A 22,727-nucleotide genomic window follows, 5' to 3' on the forward strand; every position below is an offset into this window, starting at 1 on the left:
TTTTTTGTCGCACTCCCACCGCATGTTTGTCTCAGGTCTCGGAATGCGCTCTAGAGCTACAAGCATAGCTGCTCTAGGTAGAAATGGCTTTTCTAGTCTCGCTTCTGCAGGACTAGAGATCTTGGGCAAACAGCTGAAGGTATCTCTAACCCTCATTCACGTCAGTGTGAATCGTAAGGTTTACGAGGAGTGGGTGGTTGTGAACCTGTCTCGCTGTAGCTAACTTCTAAGAAAGGTGCTCTCAGCAAAGACTATAATGCAGCATTGTCCCCGAATCCCACCCCATGATTAGCGTGCAAGTTCCCGCTCACTCCCACCCACTTCCCAGGCTCTGGAAAGGTCGGAGAGCGACAAAGCTCAAATCGAGCTTTCTGGTAGCCTCGCTACGGCTCCTTAGACTCCGTAGACTAGAGCCTTTGGCTCTCTCTGCATTGGGGGAGCAGATCCTATGGCTCGCATCCCTAATCACCTGGTGCAGAGATGCCTGCAGTCCCCGCCGCGGGGATGCTGTCGGTGAGGTTGGGGCGGCGGCTCCGCGGAGAGGGCGGGTCCGGGGGGCCGGGCTTCCCGGGGGAGGGCCCGAAGCGCTCCAGGAGGCGGTGGCCGGGACCCGGGAGTGGTAGGACTCCGGACTGAGCGTGGCCAGATCCCCCAACCCACCGAGGGCCCCTGAGAGGACACGGTGAGTGCTTTGGAGGGGATGCTGGGAGACACGGCTGCGGCACGGCGGCTCTAGCTCGCTTCTTGGTTCTCCGACTCCTGAAGTTGGCAATGGGACGGACTCCCGCGCGGGAGACCCCGGCCATTGGCTGCCACTGAGCGCTGCCATCTCCTACGCTAATTAGGCGTTTCTTCAGGCCAGCCAGGGGAAATGGAGCGTCCACGCTAGAGGAGCAAATCATCTTTCGGGGCCCTTAGAGGGTCCCAAATGGCTCTCCTCGCGCCTGTTGTGAAGCCCTAGAAGGGGCCTCTGTAAAAAGCCCGCCCCCCCCCGCCCCTTCGCGCCACCATCTGTATGGCTAACCCTAGTAGGCAGCACCCCTTCCCCGCTGCAGTAACCAGCTGGCCCCACCTCCCCACTGAGACCAAGTTCAACAAGTTTGTCCAAGAAGTCCTAGAGCCTCCATGTCTAGGCCTGGCTATGCCTATCCGTGTGGCTGGCTCCACCGGCTTGTTCAACACCGAGCCTTCTGGGATCCGGAGGTGGTTTGTCGGGTGGCGCTGTCTATAAAGGGTGGAGGCCAAAGACCGGCAGCCCCTGGGTTCTGTGATTTGGTGTGGAGGCTCGAGGTTAGGAGTGCGTCATCAGCGAGCAGGCACCTCAGCCGGCAGGTCGGGTTTCCAAAAGTGCCCCTTTGTTATGCCCCTCCCTGGCTCTGCCTCCTCCCCCTTTCTCTGAACCACCCCCCTCCCCCAGCCTTCCAAAAGACTGAGCCAGTCTCTTGATTTTAAGTGCCCCTCTTTGGGTCAGCAGCCAGCCCCTCCTGTACCTCCAAATCCTAGTTCTACAGGCTGACTGGGAGAGGCTGCTGGGGAAGCCCTTGGGTGCAGCCTGTGACTCAGGACACAGGACCGGGCTGGGCAGGGTAGCTTTGCTCTCTTCCAGGCCTGTATCCCCAGCCACTGGAAAAGGGTGGGAGCTGGCTTATGTGTAATAGAGGAGGGAGGCAGAAGCCTTTGGAGCTCAGGAGGGGAGAGTGGGCTCTGTCCTGAAGCCCAGAACTCCCAATTCAGCACTAGCAGCTGAGAAGAAACCCTACCAGTGTCCCAGAGCCTTCTCTCTGACAGGCTAGGTGGAGGGCCTGGGCTGGAAAGATTTTTAACTACCTGTTCTTGCTCTCTGATCTCTTGCTGTGGTAGGATGTGTTTACTCAGATGTGGGTCTCTGCTAATGTCAGGAGGCACAAGATGCCAATCCTCCTCAGCAGGGACCAAGGTGCCAGGTCCACCCCCAGAGCTAGATGAAGCCGGGGTGCTGGGCCTGGCTGTGCCTGGGGCTCCAGCTTGTGTTTGCTCTGTGAGGCCTGAGGGAGCTGTGCCAGCACCACACACACAGCCTGCTCTGTTCTGGGGCCAGGGAGAAGGAACGGGTTGGGGGCAGCTCTCCTGGGAGCCAGGAGCAGGGAGCCTGGAGTAGGCAGGGGCCCCAGGTCCTGGATGGCCCAATGATTTATAATTACTGCTCTCCCCCCCCACCCCCACCCCAATCTGACTGACAAGCCATTCTGGACAAGTGGGGCTGACTCAAGAGGAAGCAAGATGGAGAGCTAGTGGAACTTGCGGGGCAGTTTGCTCTGTGTCCAGGGATCTTCATTGCCTATAGGCTCACGGGGTCCCTGGGAGAGACCGTTTCCCTCCTGCCCACAGAAATAGGAAGTCAGCTTAGACCAGGCTTTTCTCAGGGCTGCTGTAGCCAGCAGCTTTTCTGGTCTTCAGATGGGACATTCTTTTTCTTTCCTTCTTGGTGCTGATGATGAACCTAACCTCTGGCCTCAAGTATGTCCTGTCTCTGAGCTGGGCCTCCAGTCCCTTGTTTTCTGATTTAGTTGTTACGGATTCTGGTGCCCCGGGGGAAAGGTGAACTGAAACTGCAAAAGTCTGCCAATGACTTTGAACAGATCCAGTCACAACCTATGGAATATATAGTGGGATGGGGAACACAGGGGCTATGGGGAGCCCTGAGGAAGGCAGAATGAAGTTTGGAGTTTTGAGAGTGAGTGGAGGTTTACCAGTTTAGAGAGCATTGTGTGTCAGAGTCCTGCTTTGGTTGCTGCAATCTCTTACTCTAGTCCCCTTGACCCAACTGTCCCCTATGGCCTTGGGCTATCTCAGGGAAGAAAGTAATTTCCTTCTATGGACTGAGTCAATTGGTACTGGGGAGAGCTGACACCTTGCCTGGAGTCAGGAGACTGCATGTCCCTTGTCCTCTAGTTGGGGTGGGGTGTTAAGGGGGGGGCTGACTGACTGACTGACTTTGGGGGTAAAATTACCCTGGACTTTTTGAAGGCAGGATGGAATTGTTATCTCAGGACCCTTTGAGACACTCCTGGATGTTGTATGGTGGTAGGGGGCAGGCAAGTGTCTCCTATGAATGATGGATCTTTCAAGTGTTTCCGGATCATTGCCTAGTTTTGAGTTTTGCATCAGCCATAGCATGGATGCTGACCAGGTGTGGGAATTTCCACTCTAGAGTGAGCTGAGGCTCCCTTAGGACAGTAAAACACAGTTGTCCAAAAACTTCCTGGTCATGCTAGGGGCCAGGCCTTCTGGCTCTCTTTCCACTCTGCTCAGCATGGACAGTTAGTTGCTGGGGCTGTGACAGGGCACCTCCTCACTCAGACTGGTTTGTTCATGGGGTCGACTTGTCATCCAAGGAGCCGAGAGTTCTCATCCAAAGTAGGAGTGTGGGGCTTTCTGACCACCACCCGCCCCTGTCTGTCACCCAATCCCTTGCTGGATTGTGTGACCAGTCTGGCATTCTCGGCCTGGAATCTGGCACTTCTGACAGCAGTTGCTATATTGGGGGTACTGGGCACCGCCCTGGACACCGGAGGCTCCCACTCTTCACTCCCTTCTGTGCTCTTGTTAACGTCAAGACAGACTCATAGTGGCAGCTTGAAGACTTGGACACGGGTCCTTGAAGTGATCTGGAGACCCCAGGTATGTAGAGGATGGACTGAGATGGGTAGATCCAGAGGGAGCAGGGAACTTGGGAGCTGCCATCTTTGCCTCTCTCCTGGCTCCTCCTGGGGACTTCTGGCCCTTTGCTGCTCAGCCATTCCTCTGCTCATTCCTTGGGTGGTGGGGATGGCAGAAGGACAAAACTTTAGACTGTTAGAAGGCTTTTTCCCAGCCTCCAAACTGCAGGTCTCATTTTTCTGCTTATTTACCTGCCCTCTACAGCACCACATCTGCCACCATTCCGTGCTGCAGGGATACCATGGCTCCAGAAGAGGACGCTGGAGGGGAGGTCCTAGGGGGCAGTTTCTGGGAGGTAAGTGGCTGGGGACTGGGTTTGGAGTGGCAGCGAACTGTTCCTTTCTTTCTGGGCTCAGCCACTTGTCCAGGGGAGTAGCTTAGCTGTCAGCCCCAGCTGGCACAGGGACTCATAAAGCCATCTCTCTTCTGTGCTCTAGGCTGGCAACTACAGACGGACGGTGCAGAGGGTTGAGGATGGGCACAGGCTCTGTGGGGACCTGGTTAGCTGCTTCCAAGAACGTGCTCGAATTGAGAAGGCCTATGCCCAGCAGCTGGCTGACTGGGCCCGAAAGTGGAGGGGTGCTGTCGAGAAGGGTGAGCCAGTATGCAGGCCTACAGAAGGCCTCACAGGTTGTGAGGGTGGGACCCTCAGGACAGCTTCTTGAGGGTTTGTGGGTACTGGGGATGGAATTTAAGGCTTTAGCATGCATGGCAGGAGAGATCTATATTCCTACTCCACCTGTTTTCTAGAACAGAAATGAAGGTCAGAGAAGGGACTTGCCTGAAGTCACAGCTAGGAAAAGCTAAAAGTGGAGTGTGGGTCTTTTGTTTGTTTGTTTTTTTTTTGAGACAGGGTTTCTCTGTGTAGCCCTGGCTGTCCTGGAACTCACTCTGTAGACCAGTCTAGCCTCGAACTCAGAAATCTGCCTGCCTCTGCCTCCCAAGCGCTGGGATCAAAGGCTATGTCAACACTTCGAGGCTGGAGTGCAGGGCTTTTATCTGGGTAGAAAGATCCCAGACATACAGAGCTTATGCAGTAGATTTGGCTTTACTCTGCTTTGGACAAGTTAACCTGACTTCTCTAGGTTTAATTTTGTTGTTTGTTTTGTTTTGTTGTTGTTTTTGCCCACTCCATGTTAGCAATGGCAGTGTCCCCATGGTAGTAGTGAAGGCAAGGATTCATGAGATAGCTCATGTCAGGGCAGAGTAGGGAATTCTAACACAGCACTTGACACTGCTGCTGTTCAGCTTTGCACCCCAACTCCTACAACGCCCCTGTCTGGCACCCAAAGCTGATGCGGGGAGGGAAAGGTCATATTTAAGATAGCAACCCTGCCTGGCCCAAGCTCATCCCTCTGCAGGCCCACAATACGGCACTCTGGAGAAGGCCTGGCATGCCTTCTTCACTGCGGCTGAGAGGCTGAGCGAACTGCACTTGGAGGTGAGGGAGAAGCTGCATGGTCCAGACAGCGAGCGAGTGCGGACCTGGCAGCGCGGGGCTTTCCACCGGCCAGTGCTGGGGGGCTTTCGGGAAAGCCGGGCTGCAGAGGATGGTTTCCGTAAAGCCCAGAAGCCCTGGCTAAAGAGGCTGAAGGAGGTGAGGCCAGGAGCAGTGCTTACTGAAGGCAGGCACCTTCCAGGTCTGCACGGGACCAGAGTGTGGCGTCTAGGATTCCAAGTTGTTCTCATGTTCGTTAGGTTGAGGCTTCTAAGAAGAGCTACCACACAGCCCGAAAGGACGAGAAGACAGCCCAGACCCGGGAGAGCCACGCGAAGGCAGACAGCTCCATGTCCCAGGAGCAGCTTCGAAAATTACAGGAGCGGGTGGGACGCTGCACCAAGGAGGCAGAGAAGGTATGGTCCCCTGGTAAAGTTTCCTGGATGCCTTTTCAAACCCTAGGCTCTTCCTGCTCTAATCCCCAATGCCACTAGAATTTGGGCTGGGCGCCAGGGTGCACACTTTAATATCAGCACTCAGGAAGCAGAGGCAGGTAGATTTCTATAGGTTCAAGGCCAGCCTGGTCTACATAGAGGTTAGCCCTGTTTATATGGAATTCCAGGCCAAAAAAGCCTACAGTAGTGAGACCCTGTTTCAACAAACAAACAAACAAACAAACAGGAGGAACTTGGGCCTGAGGAGATAGTTTAGTTGGTGAAGTGCTGGTAGTGAAGGTAAAAGCTAGGCAAGGCAGCAGGAGTGGTAAAAGGGAGTGGTCAGAATGGGTGTGTGTCGGAAATGGACAGGACAGGTAGACCCCTGGACCTGGATGGCTAGCTTGTCTAAGTGCTGTGAGTGACTGAGGAAGGCACCCCATGTTGACACTCTGCCTCCACCACACGCACATACACATGCACAGAGAAACATGAGGAAATACGATGTTTTACCCAGGAAAGCAATGGGATTTTGAAGAACGGCATTTTTTTTTTTTAACCTAAGAGAGAAGTGTCTGGGTTTCAGGCACCTGGGGACTTAGTTACCTGAAATCAGTTCTCATATTGCATATTCTGTCCCCTGCCCTGAGTGCTCTTCTCGATAGCATTCCATCCTCTCTGAGGGGTGTCATTTCTATAACACCTCATCCAGGAAGCCTACTTTGTTTATCTCACCTTATTATCTAGATTGACCCTGTCTTGCACTCCATCCAGATTCTTCTAGATGTTTGTGTGTCACTTCCCTTATTAGGCTGCTTCTGTCAGTCCCTGAGGGTAGGAAGTGAGTATCAGGCTTGACTGCCCTTGGTGCCTAGCTTCAGGTCTAGCCTGTGGCTATGCTCAGTGAATACTGGTGCAGGCCTGAGTGGAAGGCAGCCTATCTTCACTACCTTCCTTCTCTCTCACCCAGACGAAAACCCAGTATGAGCAGACCCTGGCAGAGCTAAATCGCTATACCCCACGCTACATGGAGGACATGGAGCAGGCCTTTGAGAGCTGCCAGGCTGCCGAGCGCCAACGACTTCTCTTCTTCAAGGATGTGTTGCTCACCCTGCATCAACACCTCGACCTCTCCAGTAGTGACAAGTATGGCCGGCACACCGGATAGAGGCTTCCCTGATGTCCTCTGGGTTCTGGTTGGGCTGCATGACTTGAAGTTCTAGGGGCTTTGGCCTTCCCTGTCTGACTGGGTGCCTCATAGGTTCCATGAACTCCATCGAGACCTGCAGCAGGGCATTGAGGCTGCCAGTGATGAAGAAGATCTGCGCTGGTGGCGTAGCACACATGGGCCTGGCATGGCCATGAACTGGCCACAGTTTGAGGCAAGTGTTAGAGGCTGGGTAGGATTGGGTTGGGCTCAGGATAACAAAGCTTTTGATGAAGTCAGTGAAGATGGGCCAAAATCTCTCCACAGGAATGGTCCTTAGACACACAGAGAGCCATCAGCCGCAAGGAGAAGGGTGGCCGGAGCCCGGATGAGGTTACTCTGACCAGCATTGTACCGACAAGAGATGGCACCGCACCCCCACCCCAGTCCCCATCATCCCCGGGGTGAGAGCTGGGATCCTGGTCAGAACAAAGACCAGGCTCTATAGCTTGCTTGTTCCCCACCTCTTCTTTCCTATCACATCAGTACCCGAGGGCCATCTTGGGAGGGTTAATTTCACAGAGGTTCATATTTGCTCCATGGTCCAGTGTCCCTCACAGTTTGGCTGTAAACAGCCCTGTGCACAGAGTTGGACCTGCATCCACAGTAGTGAGTGGCAGCAGTGTGACCGTTCATTTAGCTCCTTCCCGCCTGCCTCTTTAGCGATCCTGCAAGCAGCAATGCCCTTTGTCTTGAGTACTGGATACAGTCAGTCTTGTGCCCTGAGTTGTCCCCTTGTGTTTCTCTCTCTAGTAGTGGGCAGGACGAGGACTGGTCAGATGAGGAGAGTCCCCGGAAAGCTGCTGCTGGGGTGAGGGTACGGGCACTTTATGACTATGCTGGCCAGGAAGCTGATGAGCTGAGCTTCCGAGCAGGTATGCTGGGGTCCTTTCATGTTCCTTTCCATTTCAGCACCTGTTTTACCTGCTAGAGCAGGGCTGTAGAAAAGGAAAGCCAGGGACTCCATTCTCACAGGTTGCTCAGGGTCCAGCTGCAGCCTGATGGTTGCTTCCCTGGGGTCTAAGGTTGGGTGGCTTTTCCTGCCTGTGTCCTATCCCGGTCTGAGTTGGGTATCCTCCAGTTTGTAGGCCCTGGTTCTATCCCATCCATGACCTAGTTTTGAGACCAGTGAAGCCGGTGCCTTTGGCAGTGACCGTTTTGTCTTTCTTCAGGGGAAGAGCTGCTGAAGATGAGTGAGGAGGATGAGCAGGGCTGGTGCCAGGGCCAGCTGCAGAGTGGCCGCATTGGTCTGTACCCTGCCAATTATGTCGAATGTGTGGGAGCCTGAGTGCCCTGACAGCCCTACCACAGTGTCTCTCTGGCCTGGGCCAGAGCTCAGCTCTTCCTGGACTGCTGGACCTGAAGGCCCTGAACCTTGTGCTGCTGCTGTCCCTCTGTTCCCACAGGAGGAAGTCTTAGGGCCCATGAAGGGAAGGGGACTGTGTCTAGAGTTGGAGATTGGAGTGACAGAGAGTTGAGAGGTGCCTGAGCCTCCTCGGGAACATCTGGGTCATCCCAGAAGCAGGGGGATCCAGTTCCTAAAGTATTTAGGAGTTCCTGGGGTGAGGTTGGGGAGAATGTAGTTTGGGGCTAGCAGCACCCTCTTTGGTGACTTGTTGTAGTGTGTATTAAATTTGATCAAGAATAAAAACCCCATCAAGTGTTGTGAGCATCTTTTGATACCCCACTCTTGCTGGTAGGGGGTATGGGGGAGGTCCGTGGGCGCGCCATGTGTTTGGAACTGGGACTGGGCAGGCAGTTACCTCCTGGTATCTGCCCCGGAATTTCAAGGACTGTAATCTGGACTGGAAGGGACTTGCGATCAAGGTTGTTGTGTGCCGGCCTCTGCTCCAGGCCAGTTGCTGGATTGTGAGCTGAGCTGGAGCCCTGCCAATGTCTTCCCCATGGGACTAGGAGCACTTGAGAGATTGTTAATCATTATTCATCCATCAGTAACTCATCAGAGTCTGTTGCCGCGGATATCTGCCTGTTGCCTACTGCCAGTGGTCGAGCGGTACGTAAGTTGCGGGAGTCCAGCAGGAACTCGAGAGGAAGTTTGGACCAGTCCACGAGCCGTCGCCCGCTCCGGCTGCGGATTGGCCAGGCGCAGCGCGGCGTTCACTCTCAGGCCCATTGTGGAGCTCCCGGCTGTGACGTCGTGTTTCAGTCCAGCTCGACGTTCATTGGCCCAGATCTGGTCGAATCACTCCACTCGTAGGCGGGTCAGGGCCCTGTCGTGACCGGCGCGGTTAGCCTGCCTTCGCCGCCGAGGATTGGCCCGCGCCGGGACCTGTCGGTCGCGGTTGTGTCTGGGAAGGAGAGAAAATGGCGGCGGACCCGAGCAAGACCGAAATTCAGACTCTTTTTAAGAGGCTTCGCGCAATTCCCACCAACAAGGTGCTTGAGCGGGCGGGGCACGGGTCGTGACGTCGGCGGAGAAGACGTCTCCCGTCCCCTGGGGTCTGAGGGAGGGCGGGGACGGAGGTTGGAGGCTTTCTTGTGGTTTCTTGCGCCGGGCCGCGACTCCGGGCCCTAACCTTTCACTTGTCGCCTCTTCCACTTAGGCCTGTTTCGATTGTGGCGCCAAGAGTCCTAGTTGGGCCAGCATCACTTATGGTGTATTTTTGTGTATTGACTGTTCCGGAGTGCATCGCTCCTTGGGTGTCCATCTCAGTTTTATCAGGTAGGTTCTGTGTGAGGGTCTGTGCCTCCATAGGAGCTGTATGTATGGTCAGCGACGGGGAGAGGACGCCTGGACTTGGACCTTTCTGAATTCGGTGTTTGGGTACCTCCTGACGGCAGTTCTGGTAGACTACAGCAGGGGACTGGGGGACAGGGTGCGGAATCCGCCTCAGTAGGCTTCTCTCCTCACGGTTATACTCAGCATCAGTTTTGGGGGAGAAGTTAGATGCATTGACCTTGTTATTGCAGAAAGATTGGCCCAATAGATCTCCAGTGCGACTTTGACCAAACTTTAAGGAGAGCCAAATCCGTGCCTGCATTCCTGAGAAGTCGACCTCCTTTCGGATCTCCTTTTCAGAAATAATTAGTACTCTTTGGATTAGGTGAAGAGCAATGATTTCAAATACAGGGAAGAGAGGAGGAAATGGGACCGTGACTGATGGTTCCTGGACACCCACGGAAGCCTGAGGCCAAATGACAGGTTTAGTCTTGATAGGGAAGCATGTCTCAGTGCCAACTGGTAGGTGACACTCAGCCCTTGTACACAGGTCCACAGAGTTGGATTCCAACTGGAGCTGGTTGCAGCTGAGATGTATGCAGGTCGGCGGGAATGCCAATGCGGTAACGTTCCTTTACCTTCTTCCACCCCTATCCTTCTGCCTGGGTACTTAACTTTTCTTTGATTTCTTAAAGTGAGTTTGGTTTCTCTGTTCAGAGAGTTTGCAGCTCTGGAATATGCCGCACACTGTTCTTCTAAATTCAGAAAATTTTAAACAGCTTCTTTCAAAGAGGCTTAATTAAATATAAACTGAACAAGACAGGTGCTCTCGGGAAATAGTTGCATCTCCATAGTCATTGGGGTTTTGTGGGCTCCTGGAGGGAGGATAGCTGGAGTGAGATCTCACAGGGAGAGGATGGCATGGTGTTTTTGTTTTTGTTTTGAGGAATTTTGGAGGAGGGAAGAGTGAGGCCAACTAGTGAGTGAAGGTGTTTCCTGAGCGAGCCTGGTAACCTGAATTCATTTAGTTCAGGGAACGCATATAAAGGTGGAAGGAGAACCAGCTCCATGGAGTTGTCCTTTGACCCCTGCACATATGCTGTGGTGCACTTATAATAATAAAAATTAAGGGTTTTGTGGTTGTTCTGTCTTGTCTTGTTTTAGTTTTTTGTTTTTTTTGTTCGTTTGTTTTCTTGTGCAGGGTTTCTCTGTTTATCCCTGGCTGTTCTGGAACTCACTCTGTAGACCAGGCTGGCCTCAAACTCAGAAATCCACCTGCCTCTGCCTCCCAAATGCTGGGATTAAAGGTGGGCGCCGCCACTGCCCAGCCCTGTATTGTTTTGAAAAGAAATTTTGGAAGACCTTTACCTCTATGAAAATTTGCTATTGTCAGTAGTGTGTCATTCTGTATAAATAGTAGCCCAATTGTTCAGTAAAGTGTCTCTTATAGTGTGAATACAGTTCTCTTTGGTGAGAGTATTTGCACATACATGTTACTCCTTCTCTGCTCTCCAGACTGCTTTTTTCCGCCAACATGGATGTATGGCCAATGATGCTAACACCAAATACAACAGCCGAGCTGCGCAAATGTACCGAGAGAAGATTCGGCAGTTAGGGAGTGCAGCTCTGGCTAGGCATGGTACTGATGTGAGTGCTGGTTCCTGGGCTAGGGTGCTGGAATCAGAGATGGTAACAGCCCTGAGTTTCAGTGTCTCCTCCCTTCCAGCTTTGGATAGACAATATGAACAGTGCTCCTAGTCACTCTCCAGAGAAGAAAGACTCTGATTTCTTCACAGAACATACTCAGGTGAATACCATGGGGATATTTCCTCTGATAAATGCTTTACTTACCAAGGCTGTATAGACCCTTTTGTGATCATGACATAAATTCTTGTGTTCAGGTACAATATTTCAGAGAGTGTTTGTAGTTCAGAATTGGTAATTACTGCCTGCTTCTTATGGGAGTGCAGTGGAATCCTCCTTAGAAATGGATCCTGGAGTAGAGAATAGTTTGAAAGCTTAAGAAGTCTCAGGGACCCTAAACAACTTCTAGATTTTCCAAAGAGGAACAGAAGTTGGAGACAATGAGGATTGGCTCTCCTGTGACCCACCTGTAAGAAATGTCTCCGCTCTGTTGGCAATGGGTATTGAAGTTAGAGCCTCAGGTTACATCCCAGCTTCTCTGCAAGTATTTCTGTGATGTGGCTAAGTCACTTAACCTGGCAGAAACTCAGTTTCTAAACTGGAGACATAGTTACTTCATAGGGCCTGAACATAGTTACTTAAACTGAACCTGTTGTATCTGTGAGCACCCTGGATTTGTGCCTGGTGCATGGTCAGTATGTAAGAGTTCTTAGTGCTCTATCAGTTAGGGGATGGGCTCGGCTGTAAGTTGAAGAGGCTGTTTTCCTACATTTGTCTTCCGGGGTAACTGGTGGGTATGATTGCTAATCTCCAGTCTTGTCTTACAGCTGGGAGCAGTCCACAGGTAGCTGTGTTTTTTTTTTTTAGGAGGGCTCACTGAGGCCTCTGTGATCTGGCTTTCTTTTAGGCCCCTGCTTGGGATACAGCAGCCACTGATCTTTCAGGGACCCAGCAACCAGCCCTACCTTCAGAGAGCAGTAGCCTGGCACGTGAGTTCAGCCCAGATCTCAACCATGTGCCTGGGCCTGGAAAAGGACTAGGTTATAGAAAGTAGACACTTGGCCAGGGACATAGGAGTTCGGAGGTTTCACTTTAGTCCTTGGAGGAAGGGGTGGGCATACATCTTTTGATGGCAAGCTGAGGAAAGCCAGTGACTCCTTAATGTAATTAAGTCTTAATTTCTGTCTTACTAACCTCCTTAATATAATTTCTGTCAATTGCATTCACAGAACCTGAACATGGCCCTAACACTGATCTGCTTGGAACCTCACCCCAAGCCTCTCTGGGTATGATAGCTGGAAGGTGTTGGGGAGGTTGGGAGAAAGTGGACCTCAAGTATTTGTTCCAGATCTCTGCTGCCTACTCCTGTGAACTAGCCATAGGACACTGAGCAACTGATCCCTCTTGGGTGGGCACTGGAATTGAAGCTCTGACTGCCACATTGACCTCAGAGCCTTTGAGCTGACAAGCCCAGATGGCTGTCACTTTGAGTGTGAGGGTCAATCTAGCCAAAGAATGGGAGGCTGGAATGGGACTGATGTCAGATAGAACTGACCCATTTTGTCCATTTCATGAGGCGAGTGAGGGATAGCTTTGAGCTGCTCGTTGCTAGAGGCAATACTGTCCTTTCAAAGTTCAGCCTTTTCCACTCTCTTGTGGCCTTCAGACTTGGTTATGGTAAACAATTCCTTGCTGACCTTGGTTTGTTCTGTTGACTCTTTGGGGGTTGGGGCAGGAAGCCAGTGACTATCCAGTTGATTCTGTGAGAAGGCTGACTTTGAAGCAGGCTCTGCATATGCTTCTGGGTTTGGGAGCTTTATGAAGCTTCTGGGTTGGGCCCTTGTTAGCTACACATCTGTTTTTCCTCCAGAGTCCATGTATCTGTCAGCTAAAGGGCCCTCTTCTACCAGAGGTAACCAGGGGTTTGGGAAGCCTGTCCCCTGCTTGCCAGCTCTCTGCTCTAGCAGCTGAGGCTGTTGGGCAGCTACCCTGCCTAACAATTGTCACTTTGGTTGGGAACTTTGTCTTTGGTGCCTTGGGTATAGGCTCTTACTGTCACTTGGGCATCAGCGAACTCCCCTAACCTTGTCTGTCTTTGGCTTGAACAGTCTTGGCTGGAACTGGTGGTGGCAGTTTTGCCTTTCCATTGAAGGAATTGTTTTTATATGCTTTTGTTGTGAAGCTGCTTGGTGTGGACTGAGCCACATTCTTTGACTGTCCTTTGTCCTAGCTCATGCTCACCTTCTTCCTCACACAGAACTGAAAAGCTCCATTATTGGCAAGAAGAAGCCCACAGCAGCTAAGAAAGGGGTAGGTGGGATGAGGCAATATCATAGGGTGGCTGCGAGCTGGAGTTGGGCCCCTTCAATTCCTCCCATGTACTGACAAAGTTACTAAACTTATCTGAACTTTGTCTGTGAAAGTGATTTAAAGATACTGGTCTTAAGGGTACTCCTGGGCAGTAAGCAAGACTAAGTACATCTAGTACTGAGAGAGCTTGGCACATACAGGCCCTAGTCAGTATTAACTGTTGTCCTCATTCCTGAGATCTGTGTGGCAGTTGTGCCATGCTCCTCATCACCAGCTCTAGTGGAACTACTGTTGTCTTAGAATGCTCATTGGGCCCTAAAGAGGAAGATCCCCTTCATTGTGTGTGTGATTCCAGTCCATGCTGGGGAGGGAGCTGAGGAGACTGGCAGGCCAGACCCCACATCACATGGTTTTCTCTTCAGCTGGGTGCCAAGAAAGGCCTGGGAGCTCAGAAGGTGAGCAACCAGAGCTTTACTGAGATTGAGCGACAGGCCCAGGTGGCAGAGAAGCTCCGAGAGCAGCAGGCAGCTGATGCCAAGAAGCAGGCAGAAGAGTCCATGTGCGTGATTGCTGTGGTGCCCTTGGCTTGTGGGGGGGTTGGTGGAACGTGGCATGGATGGCAGCCTCTGAGTGTTCATTCCCTCCAGGGTTGCCTCCATGCGTCTGGCCTACCAGGAGCTCCAGATTGATCGCAAGAAGGAGGAGAAAAAGCTACAGAATCTTGAAGGAAAGAAGCGAGAGCAGGCTGAAAGGCTGGGCATGGGCTTGGTGTCCCGAAGGTGAGGCTTGGGCCCTAGTGTGTTAGAAAAATGCCATTGTTTTTCTGGGAGCCAGAACAGGCTCTACCCAGCCAGCTAGGGTTCCTTGCTTAGTCTTCCTCTGAGGCTAAAGACAATATTTTGTTGTCTTCAAGTACCTAGGGTAGTGGTTTGCCCTCACGGGTTAGTTGCTTAAGTGAGGGGATCAGGGGCTGTTTTACTCCAGGTTAAGATGGCACTTATTAATATGGCTGCTTTGTGACTGGGCAGTTCTTTTCTCCCCAAGACCTGAGAACCTTAGGGCTTTTTGCTTTCTTAGTCCTTGTCCACTAAATGCTATTCATCCTTCCAGATATATAATACCTCAGACTATCACACATTTCGAATGCCTCTGGGTTGGGGAGTTTTGTGTGTGTTGTGTTTGTATGAGTGTGTGTGTGTGTGTGTGTGTGTTTGTGGGGGCAGGGCACCACTGCCTAGCTGGGAGTTTGTTGTTCCAGAACTTAACAAAAGCAGAGCTGCGGGCTGGTGAGATGACTCAGCGGGTAAGAGTACTGACTGCTCTTCCAAAGGTCCCGAATTCAAATCCCAGCAAAGTTCAAATCCCAGCAACCACATGGTGGCTCACAACCACCCGTAAAGAGATCTGACACCCTCTTCTGGTGCATCTGAAGACAGCTACAGTATACTTATAATAATAATAAATAAATCTTAAAAAAAAAATCAGAGCTGCTCTCTGAAGCATTTTGAGTTAATATTTAGAGATTTCAGTAATGGTGGTTGTTTTTGTTTGTTTGTTTTGTTTTGTTTTGTTTTGTTTTAAAGATGGTCTTAGTGTGTAGTCTGGACTGGCCTCAAACTCCCAGAAATTCTTTTGCCTCTACCTTCCAATTGCTGGAATTAAAGATAGTAATAGGTTTTTTTATCTTTTTTTTTTTTAAAGATTTATTCATTTAATGTATGTGAGTACACTGTAGCTATCTTCAGAAACACCAGAAGAGGGCATTAGGTCTCATTACAGATGGTTGTGAGCCACCATGTGGTTTCTGGGAATTGAACTCAGGACCTCTAGAAGAGCAGTCAGTGCTCTTAACTGCTAAGCCATCACCCCGGTCCAGATTTTTTATCTTTTAAAAATTAAAGTGTCTGGTGCCTGGGGATGTACCTTGGTTGGTAGTATGTTTGTCTTGCATGCATGAAGCTCTGAGTTCAATCCTCAGTACTATATAAACTAGTGTGTTGATGTAAGACTTGTCAGCACTCCAGAGGCAGAACAATCAGAGGTTCAAGGTCATTCTTGTCTATATAGCAAGTTTGAGGCTAGCCTGGGCTAAAATGTATCTTCGAGGAATGGTGTCATGCACCAGTGATCCTAGCAATTGGGATGTGGAAGCAGTAGGAGCAGGAGTTCTCAGTGATCTTGGCTACATAGGAATTCAACGTCAGACTGGGTTCTGGGAGACTGTCTCAAAAGAGAAATGATGATGAAGAAGAAAAAGAGGAGAAAGAAGAAGAAAGCAGCAGCAGCAGAAGATGATGGTGATCATCTACTGGTACCATTCACAAGGTCCTGGCTGTAATTAGCCTGTGCCTTGGCTCTTGTTAGGAGGCATGGGCTCGTTATGAGGAACGTCTTAGACATAACAGCCCCAGGGAGGAGGCCTTGTCACCTCTGTACAGATGAGGAAACTGAGATGCAGCTTCCTCAAAGCTCCAAACCTAGCAATTGGCAAATGAGTTGACTTTTTAATTCTAAATTTTTATTTTTATTTATTTATTTATTTATTTTAGTTTTTCGAGACGGGGGTTTCTCTGTGTAGCCCTGGCTTTCCTGGAACTCACTCTGTAGACCATGTTGGCCTTTAACTCAGAGATCCGCCTGCCTCTGCTGAGCGCTGGGATTAAAGGTGTGCGCCACTATATCCTCCAAGGCAGGTCTGATTGTTGTAATTTAATCTTTCAGAACATATACTTGGTATTACCTTCTTCCCTTTCAGTCTGTATGCTACTAGTGTAAGCACTTATGTCATCAGTGAAGTTCAGGAGTGTGTGAATGTCTGTGTTTTCATGTATGATGTAAGCATATTTGCGTTTTGTTTGTTTCTTATTTATTTCCTGTGTCCTAAGCTGGCTTCCAAATTGCTATATAGCTGAGGAGACCCCTGAAATTCTGATCCTCCTGTCTCTGCTTCTAATGTGATCCCATATCAGGGTTTTTTGTTGGTTTATAAAAAAATTAGTATGTAAGTTTTTAAAAAATTATTACATTTAATTTTTTTCTGGTGTGTGTGTGTGTGTGTGTGTATGCCAGTATGGATGATGGATGTCAGAATTTATGGGAATTTTTCCTTTCACTGTTTGGGCCCCAGGGGTTAGACTTGTAGCAAATGCTTTTACCCCACTGAGCACTCTTTTTTTTTTTTTTTGGTTTGTTGAGACAGGGTTTCTCTGTATAGCCCTGGCTGTTCTGGAACTCTGTAGACCAGGCTGGCCTTGAACTCAGACATCTGCCTGCCTCTGTCTCTTAAGTGTTGGGATTAAAGGCGTGTGCCACCACTGCCCAACTCATTGAGCACTCTTACCAACATTTACTAAATCATTTACTAAATCTTTTAAAATTACATTTTTTATTTTCTTATTTTTTCAATTTGTATGTGTGTATATATGGAACCTACATGTCCTATGGCACACATGTGGAGGTCATTTCTCCCCTGCAATGTCCTAGGGAATAAGCCCTGGTTTTCTTGTTTTTGTTGTTGTTTGTTAGTTTGAGACAGGGTCTCACTAGTCCTGGCTGGCCTAAAAACAGGCTGTTTTTGTTTTTATTTTGTTTTCGTTTTATTTATTTTATTTATTTTTTTATTTTTGTACAGTCTTATGTAGCTTAGGCTGGCTTCAAAGTAGCTACATAGCCAAGGATGACTCATGGTCAGAGAGAGTACTGGGTCACCTAGGACTGGAGTTAGAGATAGTTGTGAGCTGCATGTGGGTGCTAGGAATTAAACATGTTCCCTCTGGGAAAGCCGCCAGTGCTCTTAACCTCTGAGCCTTTTCTCTAGCCCCTGTGGTTTGTTTTCTTTCTTTCTTTCTTTTTTTTTTTTTTTTTTTTTTTTTTTTTTTTTTTTTTGTTCTTTTTTACAGTGCAACAGAATCTCTTACTTAAATCTAGACTACCTTATTTAAATCCTGTTGCAAAGTATTCATTGGGAGTTTTCAGTTTGGAACCTTGGTGAGTGTGTGAACATTACGGATCCTGACAGGAGTGAGGCACTGCAGACTCTGAACTAGGAGATGCCCTTTTCTTCCTTTTCCTCTTTTCTTTTCTAAGAGATGGAATGATTAAGGACTACCATGAGGATCAGCTGGTGTTTTCATGCTCTGCTTTGTGCATGCATATGCCTGTCAGGATCTCAGGGAGGATAGGGTCTGTGGTGTAATGAGGTTCTGAGTAAGGATGGAGATGGAGCTGGGCATGGTGGCTCATGTCTGTAATCCCAACATTGGAAAGGCTGAGGGAGGGGGATCCGGGTCACATAACCAGTCTCCTTAGAAAATGTGAACCAAAAGCCAAAAAGGAAACAATGGAGACTGAGCACTCATCATTTGGTGTACATTATTAAGAGAACAACCAATAGCCATTGTCTAGGGAAAAGTCTTTTGAGAGAACAGAGCTGGTATGTTGTCATTTCTGAGTATGTTCCCAGGTCATTACACACAGTTCAGAGCACAGTTCTCTGCCTGGACTGGCCCAGTGCAATGCACAGGCAGGGAGCTACACTGTGGGTACTGGTTGGGCAAACAGACCCATCAGCCTGGCTGCTGCTCTTGGTCCATGAACAGTTGATGCTCATTATCAGCCTTTGGCCTGCTGTGTTTTCTCCACAGCTCCATCTCTCATTCTGTACTGTCTGAGATGCAGATGATTGAGCAGGAAACCCCGCTGAGTGCAAAATCCTCCCGTTCACAGCTTGACTTGTTTGATGATGTTGGAACATTCGCTTCTGGACCCCCAAAGTAAGGCTGTTGCTGGGGCACAGACTGGCTCTTTGTTCCTTCACAGGCTTCTCTGAGCTGCTTACTCTGCTGCCTCCCTAGGTACAAGGATAACCCCTTTTCCCTGGGAGAGACTTTTGGTTCCCGCTGGGACTCAGATGCAGCCTGGGGTATGGACAGGGCAGAAGAGAAGGAACCTGAAGTTACCATCTCCAGCATCCGGCCTATTTCAGAAAGGTAGCGTGGGCAGGCAGCACCATCTGCAGAACTTGATGCAGTGATGGAAATGGTTGACAGCTGCACTAGCTGTGTGGCTCTTGAGCCAGTGCAGCTGAGGAACTGAATTTTTAATGTCTTTAAATGTCATTTTAGCAATTGTAAATAGCCACAGATAGCTAGTGACCATTCATTAGACAAGTGGGGAGCTTTTAGCTTGGGATTTGTTTTGTGGTGGGAGGAACCTGATTTTCCATTTCAGTTCTGATGTCCCTTCCAAAGGCTATATGCTTCTATTTTTATTGACTGCAGTATTAGGAATCAAACCCATGTTTTCCATCTGGTAGGCCCCTTACTTTTTGAAAATCTTACTCCATTTTACTATGAACAACATTTTGTTACTATAGACTATCCATTTGTGAAATAGGACATAAGTAAAAACTTCATTGGATTGTTGGAAGGAAGTTGTAAAACCCTGGCCTAGAGCCTGTGCATCATCAGTGAAGTGGCATAGCCCTCTTATTCACATCAGCCTGATTCTGAGACAGTGATCATGGCACTGAATAGTTATGGCAGGAGAGTTGGGGTAAGCCAGGCAAACAGACTTGGTAATTTGAGATTCTGAGTAGGACAAGGACAGCAGCAGTGATGATAGGACCTTCTTTCTGCGTCTTAGCCCTCACTCTGTCTAATGTAGGTAGTTGAGGCTCTTTGTGCCTTGGGTTCAGGGAGAGGACCTCTTGGCATTCTTTTGGAGGGTACTCACTAGGGGGAAAGGTTCTAGAATCCCAGAGTCACAGGATAGATGTAATAAGCCATAGCCAGAAAGCTACTGGTACTTTTTGGTCTCTGAACTCTACTTTGAACTCTACTTTCTCTGGTGGTAATGAGAAGGGTCAGAGATGTTCTGCACTTGCCCACAGAACTGCAAGTCGGAGGGAAGTGGAGAGTCGGAGCTCAAGTCTTGAGTCCAGTGAAGCACGTCAGAAGTTTGCAGGAGCCAAAGCCATCTCATCTGACATGTTCTTTGGTCGAGAGGTGGATTCTGAGGTTAGTGGAGTTGTCTACTTGGCAACAGCCTGAGCTTCCCTGTCTGTTCTTGGGCTTTAGCATTAGAATAACCTAATTTGGCATAAATCGATTCTTTTATCACTGGCCAAAGATTACCCAGACCTTGTCTTTTCTCCAACACAGTATGAAGCCAGGTCTCGGTTACAGCAGCTTTCGGGCAGCAGTGCCATCAGTTCTTCAGACCTTTTTGGAGACATGGATGGAGCTCATGGAGGAGGTAGGGCTTAGGTTGTCCCAGGCATCAAATGAGCACAGCTAGAGAGCCCTTTGCTGGGAAGGGCTTCCTGCAGAGCTCTTGATTACCCCTTCCCTTAATTTTACAGGAACCGTATCTCTGGGGAATGTACTTCCTACAGCTGACATTGCCCAGTTTAAGCAGGGTGTCAAGTCTGTGGCTGGCAAGATGGCTGTGCTGGCCAATGGTGTGATGAATTCTTTACAGGTGAGGCTGGGCTACTGGACCTGGGAAGAAGTGAAAAGAGGTTTGCCTTCTACTGTATCTAGATACTGCTGAGTAGCCATGGGCAGCTCTTTAGAGAGTGCTCAATTTTCTTGGCAGGGGAGTTGCTCTCCATCCCCGTTTTTGGGCTAAGCCTCTCCCTAAGGTGATCGATCATGTGTCTGCAGATTTGGCTAAGCTTGTTACGGCTACTGCTCTCTGCTCCCTCCCAGGTTCTGTCAGGCAGGACTTCTCTTTTCCTTAGTATCCAGGTGGCTTTCACCCCAGCTTCTGTCATATACTTCCAACATGGGGGTCCCCAGCCCTCTGCAGCAGCTAGCCCTTGTTCTGCTGTGGGTGTGCTGAGGAGATACTGTGTACACTGGGGAGCTCCTGCAGATTAGAGACTCTGACTTTGTGTTTTTATTCTCTCCATTCAGGATCGATACGGTTCCTACTGATCCAGGCTCCATGGCTCAGGCCTGTGGTGGTGACAGCAAGAACCCTGATTCTCAGGCTGAAGATGCCTTGTGGATCTGGGGGATTTATTGACTTTGTGTGTGTGTGTGTGTGTGTGAGTTGGATGACTTGGGAGGATCTTGGAGAGGGGAATGGTCGGCATCAGCCCTTTTCCTCAGCCTGTGCATCGAGTCCTTGTCCTCATCCCCTCACACTCTCCCTCCATGTCCTTCTTTCCACTCCTGCCCCACAGCTGCTGCTGCTTGGCCTGCTGCACTGGGAGTGATGGAGGAGTTCTTTCAGGATGGCTTTATGGGTCTAGTTCTTCCCCAAGGAGGGAAGCATAAGGCAGGCTCTAGGATCCTTATAGGTGGTCTGGGGGCTTGGGCCTCCATCTTCTAGAGACAGAGGAGGCTTAGCAAGAGTTGTGCTGTATCAGCCCCTCAGGGAGAAGTTCTGGACTTGCCACTGCTATTCTGTCAGTGGCCTCTTCTGGGTTCCAGGGAAGGATGGGTTAGGAGAAGGACCTTGGTAGCTCACTAAGAGCTAGAACTTTTGCTTGGTACCCAAAAGTTTTATTTGGGATCAGCCTGGAGGCTTGACCAATCTTCCGTTGTCACATCTATCCCTTGGAGGCTGACTTATTTACCATTACTGTGGGTCACAGCACCCTCTGCCTATGCTTGAGATCCTCTTTGTGTCCTGCCTGGCCCCACGGTGAGTCTCATCTGTGTGTCGTGCCTGGATGCTGTGAACCTATTAGCTGAGGAAGCTAAGACAGAGAGAAAGCAGCTCTGGAGCTCAGCATCATCCTGGTTTAGGGGTCCTGGACAGCACCCCATCAACCAGTGAGAATGTGAGGACCTGCAGCTGCAGGCTCCATCCACTGGCAGCTGGGCCATGCACTGTGTCATCCTTGGTGCCATCTCACCCTGCCACGCTGGCAGTCTGGCCCAACCTCTACCTGTGGATTGCAGGTTGGGCTCCCAAACAACACAGACCACTCACCACTCTTCCCTCATCCCTCCCCAGAGGGACATGACTTTCTTTCAGCACTGTTTGTATTGAAACAAAGTGGTGTCAAAATAAAGCCCCCACGGGGCCCTGTGGGTCAGTGTCCTCTCGGTCCTGCCTCCCTGCCCAGTATGGCCCTTCGCTCACTCTCTGGGCTCCCACCGATATGGGTTGGGCGTTGGTGCCAAAGCTGAGGGCACTCTCTCCAGGGCCTCCAGCTTGTCTCTTCTCTGACAGCCAAAGGCCCCTGGCTCCTTGCCCCTTTGCTGCCGCGGGGTCCGGTACAGCCTCGACCTCACCACCCTGTTGCACGTGGAGGAAAGAGGTGGTGTTAGTTGGCCCTTTAGTTTGTCTGCAACCTCAGCGGTTCAGCACCTCATCACAGGAGGCAGACAGGGACCTGTTTGTCATCGGAACTCTGTTTTTGTTTGAGATTGTCTCCATAGCCCAGACTTGCTTTGTACTTGAAATCCTCCCGTCTCAGCCCTGGTGCTGAATGACAGGCATGTACTAAAATGCCTGGCTTGGAAAAGCATTTTAAAGATTCAGACTTTTTATATAAAAATATATTTTGGAAGAGTTAGAGACGCTATGTATAAACCCTTTCCTTACAGGGCCACTCTGGGAAATGGAAGGTTAGAAAGGCAGGCACAGGGAGCCGAGTTCCAAGTGCTTTCTAGTACCTTGGAATCATCTGGGGTGTTTGAAATCTGATTTCTGTTTCCAACCCCAACTTGGGATAGTAGGACCCCAGCTTGGTAACTGGCACTGTTACAAGCTTCTCTGTGGTTCTGGTACACACCAGAATTTGAGGAACTTTTGAGGGCTCACTCAGATGCCTGTAGGGAGGCTTGGTACCAAAGGGGTTTTAGAAGCCACTTGCAATCTATTGGCAGGGAAGAATGCAGGAAAAGTATGTGTCCAGTAAGTGGTAACATCGGCCTTACTTGGAGCAGGCAGCCTGTTCTGCCATGACTCCTTGGTGAATTTTATTTTGGGGAGATCTACCTTATTCAAGAAAGATGAGGCTAACCTCAGACCTTTTCCAGTCTCTGCTCCAAAACCTTAGGCCTGCTTTATGCAGATGTGCACCACTGCCCTAACCTGGGGACTGGTCTTCACAAACATCTAGTGGAACTCTGGAAAAGGCTGTGCAGCTCTATCTAGTTCTTGTGGCCAGGGTCTCATAGGTGGAGAAACCTGACTGAACACTCAGGCCATATTCAGAACACCTGCTTTGAATGGCTGTCTCATCTGTAGGAGGCCAGGTCCTCTGTCAGTTGAGGCAGGTCTCCATCCTGGAATGGCCCCTCATTCTGCCTCCCATCCAGTCAGAAAAGCACCCAAGTTACACTTTTCCCTTCC

The 22,727-nt window shown here is 50.1% G+C and overlaps 3 protein-coding genes across 9 annotated transcripts in view; 2 read left to right on the forward strand and 1 right to left on the reverse strand.

Moving 5' to 3' along the window:
- The window catches only part of Pacsin3 (protein kinase C and casein kinase substrate in neurons 3), an 8,635-nt gene extending 187 nt beyond the window's left edge, over positions 1-8,448 (forward strand). Inside the window, exons 1-11 of one of the 6 annotated variants that reach the window (XM_031370996.1) lie at positions 572-682; positions 3,597-3,660; positions 3,904-3,994; positions 4,137-4,293; positions 5,061-5,296; positions 5,398-5,553; positions 6,542-6,717; positions 6,833-6,953; positions 7,046-7,182; positions 7,532-7,653; positions 7,951-8,447. In XM_031370996.1, coding sequence (XP_031226856.1) covers positions 3,941-3,994; positions 4,137-4,293; positions 5,061-5,296; positions 5,398-5,553; positions 6,542-6,717; positions 6,833-6,953; positions 7,046-7,182; positions 7,532-7,653; positions 7,951-8,066 — 1,275 coding nt within the window. In that variant the 5' untranslated portion in view covers positions 572-682; positions 3,597-3,660; positions 3,904-3,940 and the 3' untranslated portion in view covers positions 8,067-8,447. Of the gene's footprint in view, positions 1-571; positions 683-845; positions 1,333-3,596; positions 3,661-3,903; positions 3,995-4,136; positions 4,294-5,060; positions 5,297-5,397; positions 5,554-6,541; positions 6,718-6,832; positions 6,954-7,045; positions 7,183-7,531; positions 7,654-7,950 lie in introns of those variants that run through there. The other 5 variants (XM_031370997.1, XM_031371001.1, XM_031370999.1 and 2 more) reach the window with 5 other exon arrangements.
- A 443-nt stretch (positions 8,449-8,891) lies between these two features.
- Arfgap2 (ADP ribosylation factor GTPase activating protein 2) lies at positions 8,892-21,491 on the forward strand. Of its 2 annotated transcripts, XM_031370994.1 has the most exons (17): positions 8,892-9,175; positions 9,343-9,461; positions 10,009-10,081; positions 10,974-11,105; positions 11,185-11,265; positions 12,010-12,091; positions 12,332-12,388; positions 12,973-13,014; positions 13,360-13,412; positions 13,835-13,971; positions 14,060-14,191; positions 18,056-18,184; positions 18,266-18,400; positions 19,303-19,429; positions 19,574-19,667; positions 19,774-19,892; positions 20,330-21,491. In XM_031370994.1, exons 1-17 carry the CDS (start codon positions 9,104-9,106, stop codon positions 20,348-20,350), a joined length of 1,605 nt encoding a protein of 534 aa, XP_031226854.1. In that variant the 5' UTR covers positions 8,892-9,103; the 3' UTR covers positions 20,351-21,491. The 2 variants fall into 2 exon arrangements, with proteins under 2 accessions (XP_031226854.1, XP_031226855.1); XM_031370995.1 differs by lacking the exon at positions 12,973-13,014.
- Positions 21,360-22,727, reverse strand: part of CUNH11orf49 (chromosome unknown C11orf49 homolog) — a 167,089-nt gene continuing 165,721 nt past the window's right edge. Inside the window, exon 9 of the mRNA XM_031371004.1 lies at positions 21,360-21,665. Coding sequence (XP_031226864.1) covers positions 21,506-21,665 — 160 coding nt within the window. The 3' untranslated portion in view covers positions 21,360-21,505. The remainder of the gene's footprint in view (positions 21,666-22,727) is intronic.

This window comes from Mastomys coucha, unplaced genomic scaffold (assembly GCF_008632895.1).
Source record: "Mastomys coucha isolate ucsf_1 unplaced genomic scaffold, UCSF_Mcou_1 pScaffold15, whole genome shotgun sequence".
In the NCBI taxonomy this organism is placed as follows: domain Eukaryota; kingdom Metazoa; phylum Chordata; class Mammalia; order Rodentia; family Muridae; genus Mastomys; species Mastomys coucha.

Excerpts from the sequence above, each read along its gene's own strand:
- Arfgap2 (XM_031370994.1), top strand. The coding sequence starts at position 9,104 with ATGGCGGCGGACCCGAGCAAGACCGAAATTCAGACTCTTTTTAAGAGG. Across the intron at positions 18,185-18,265 it reads TTCGCTTCTGGACCCCCAAA|GTACAAGGATAACCCCTTTT; the intron begins GTAAGGCTGTTG and ends CTGCCTCCCTAG. Across the intron at positions 19,893-20,329 it reads GTGTGATGAATTCTTTACAG|GATCGATACGGTTCCTACTG; the intron begins GTGAGGCTGGGC and ends CTCTCCATTCAG.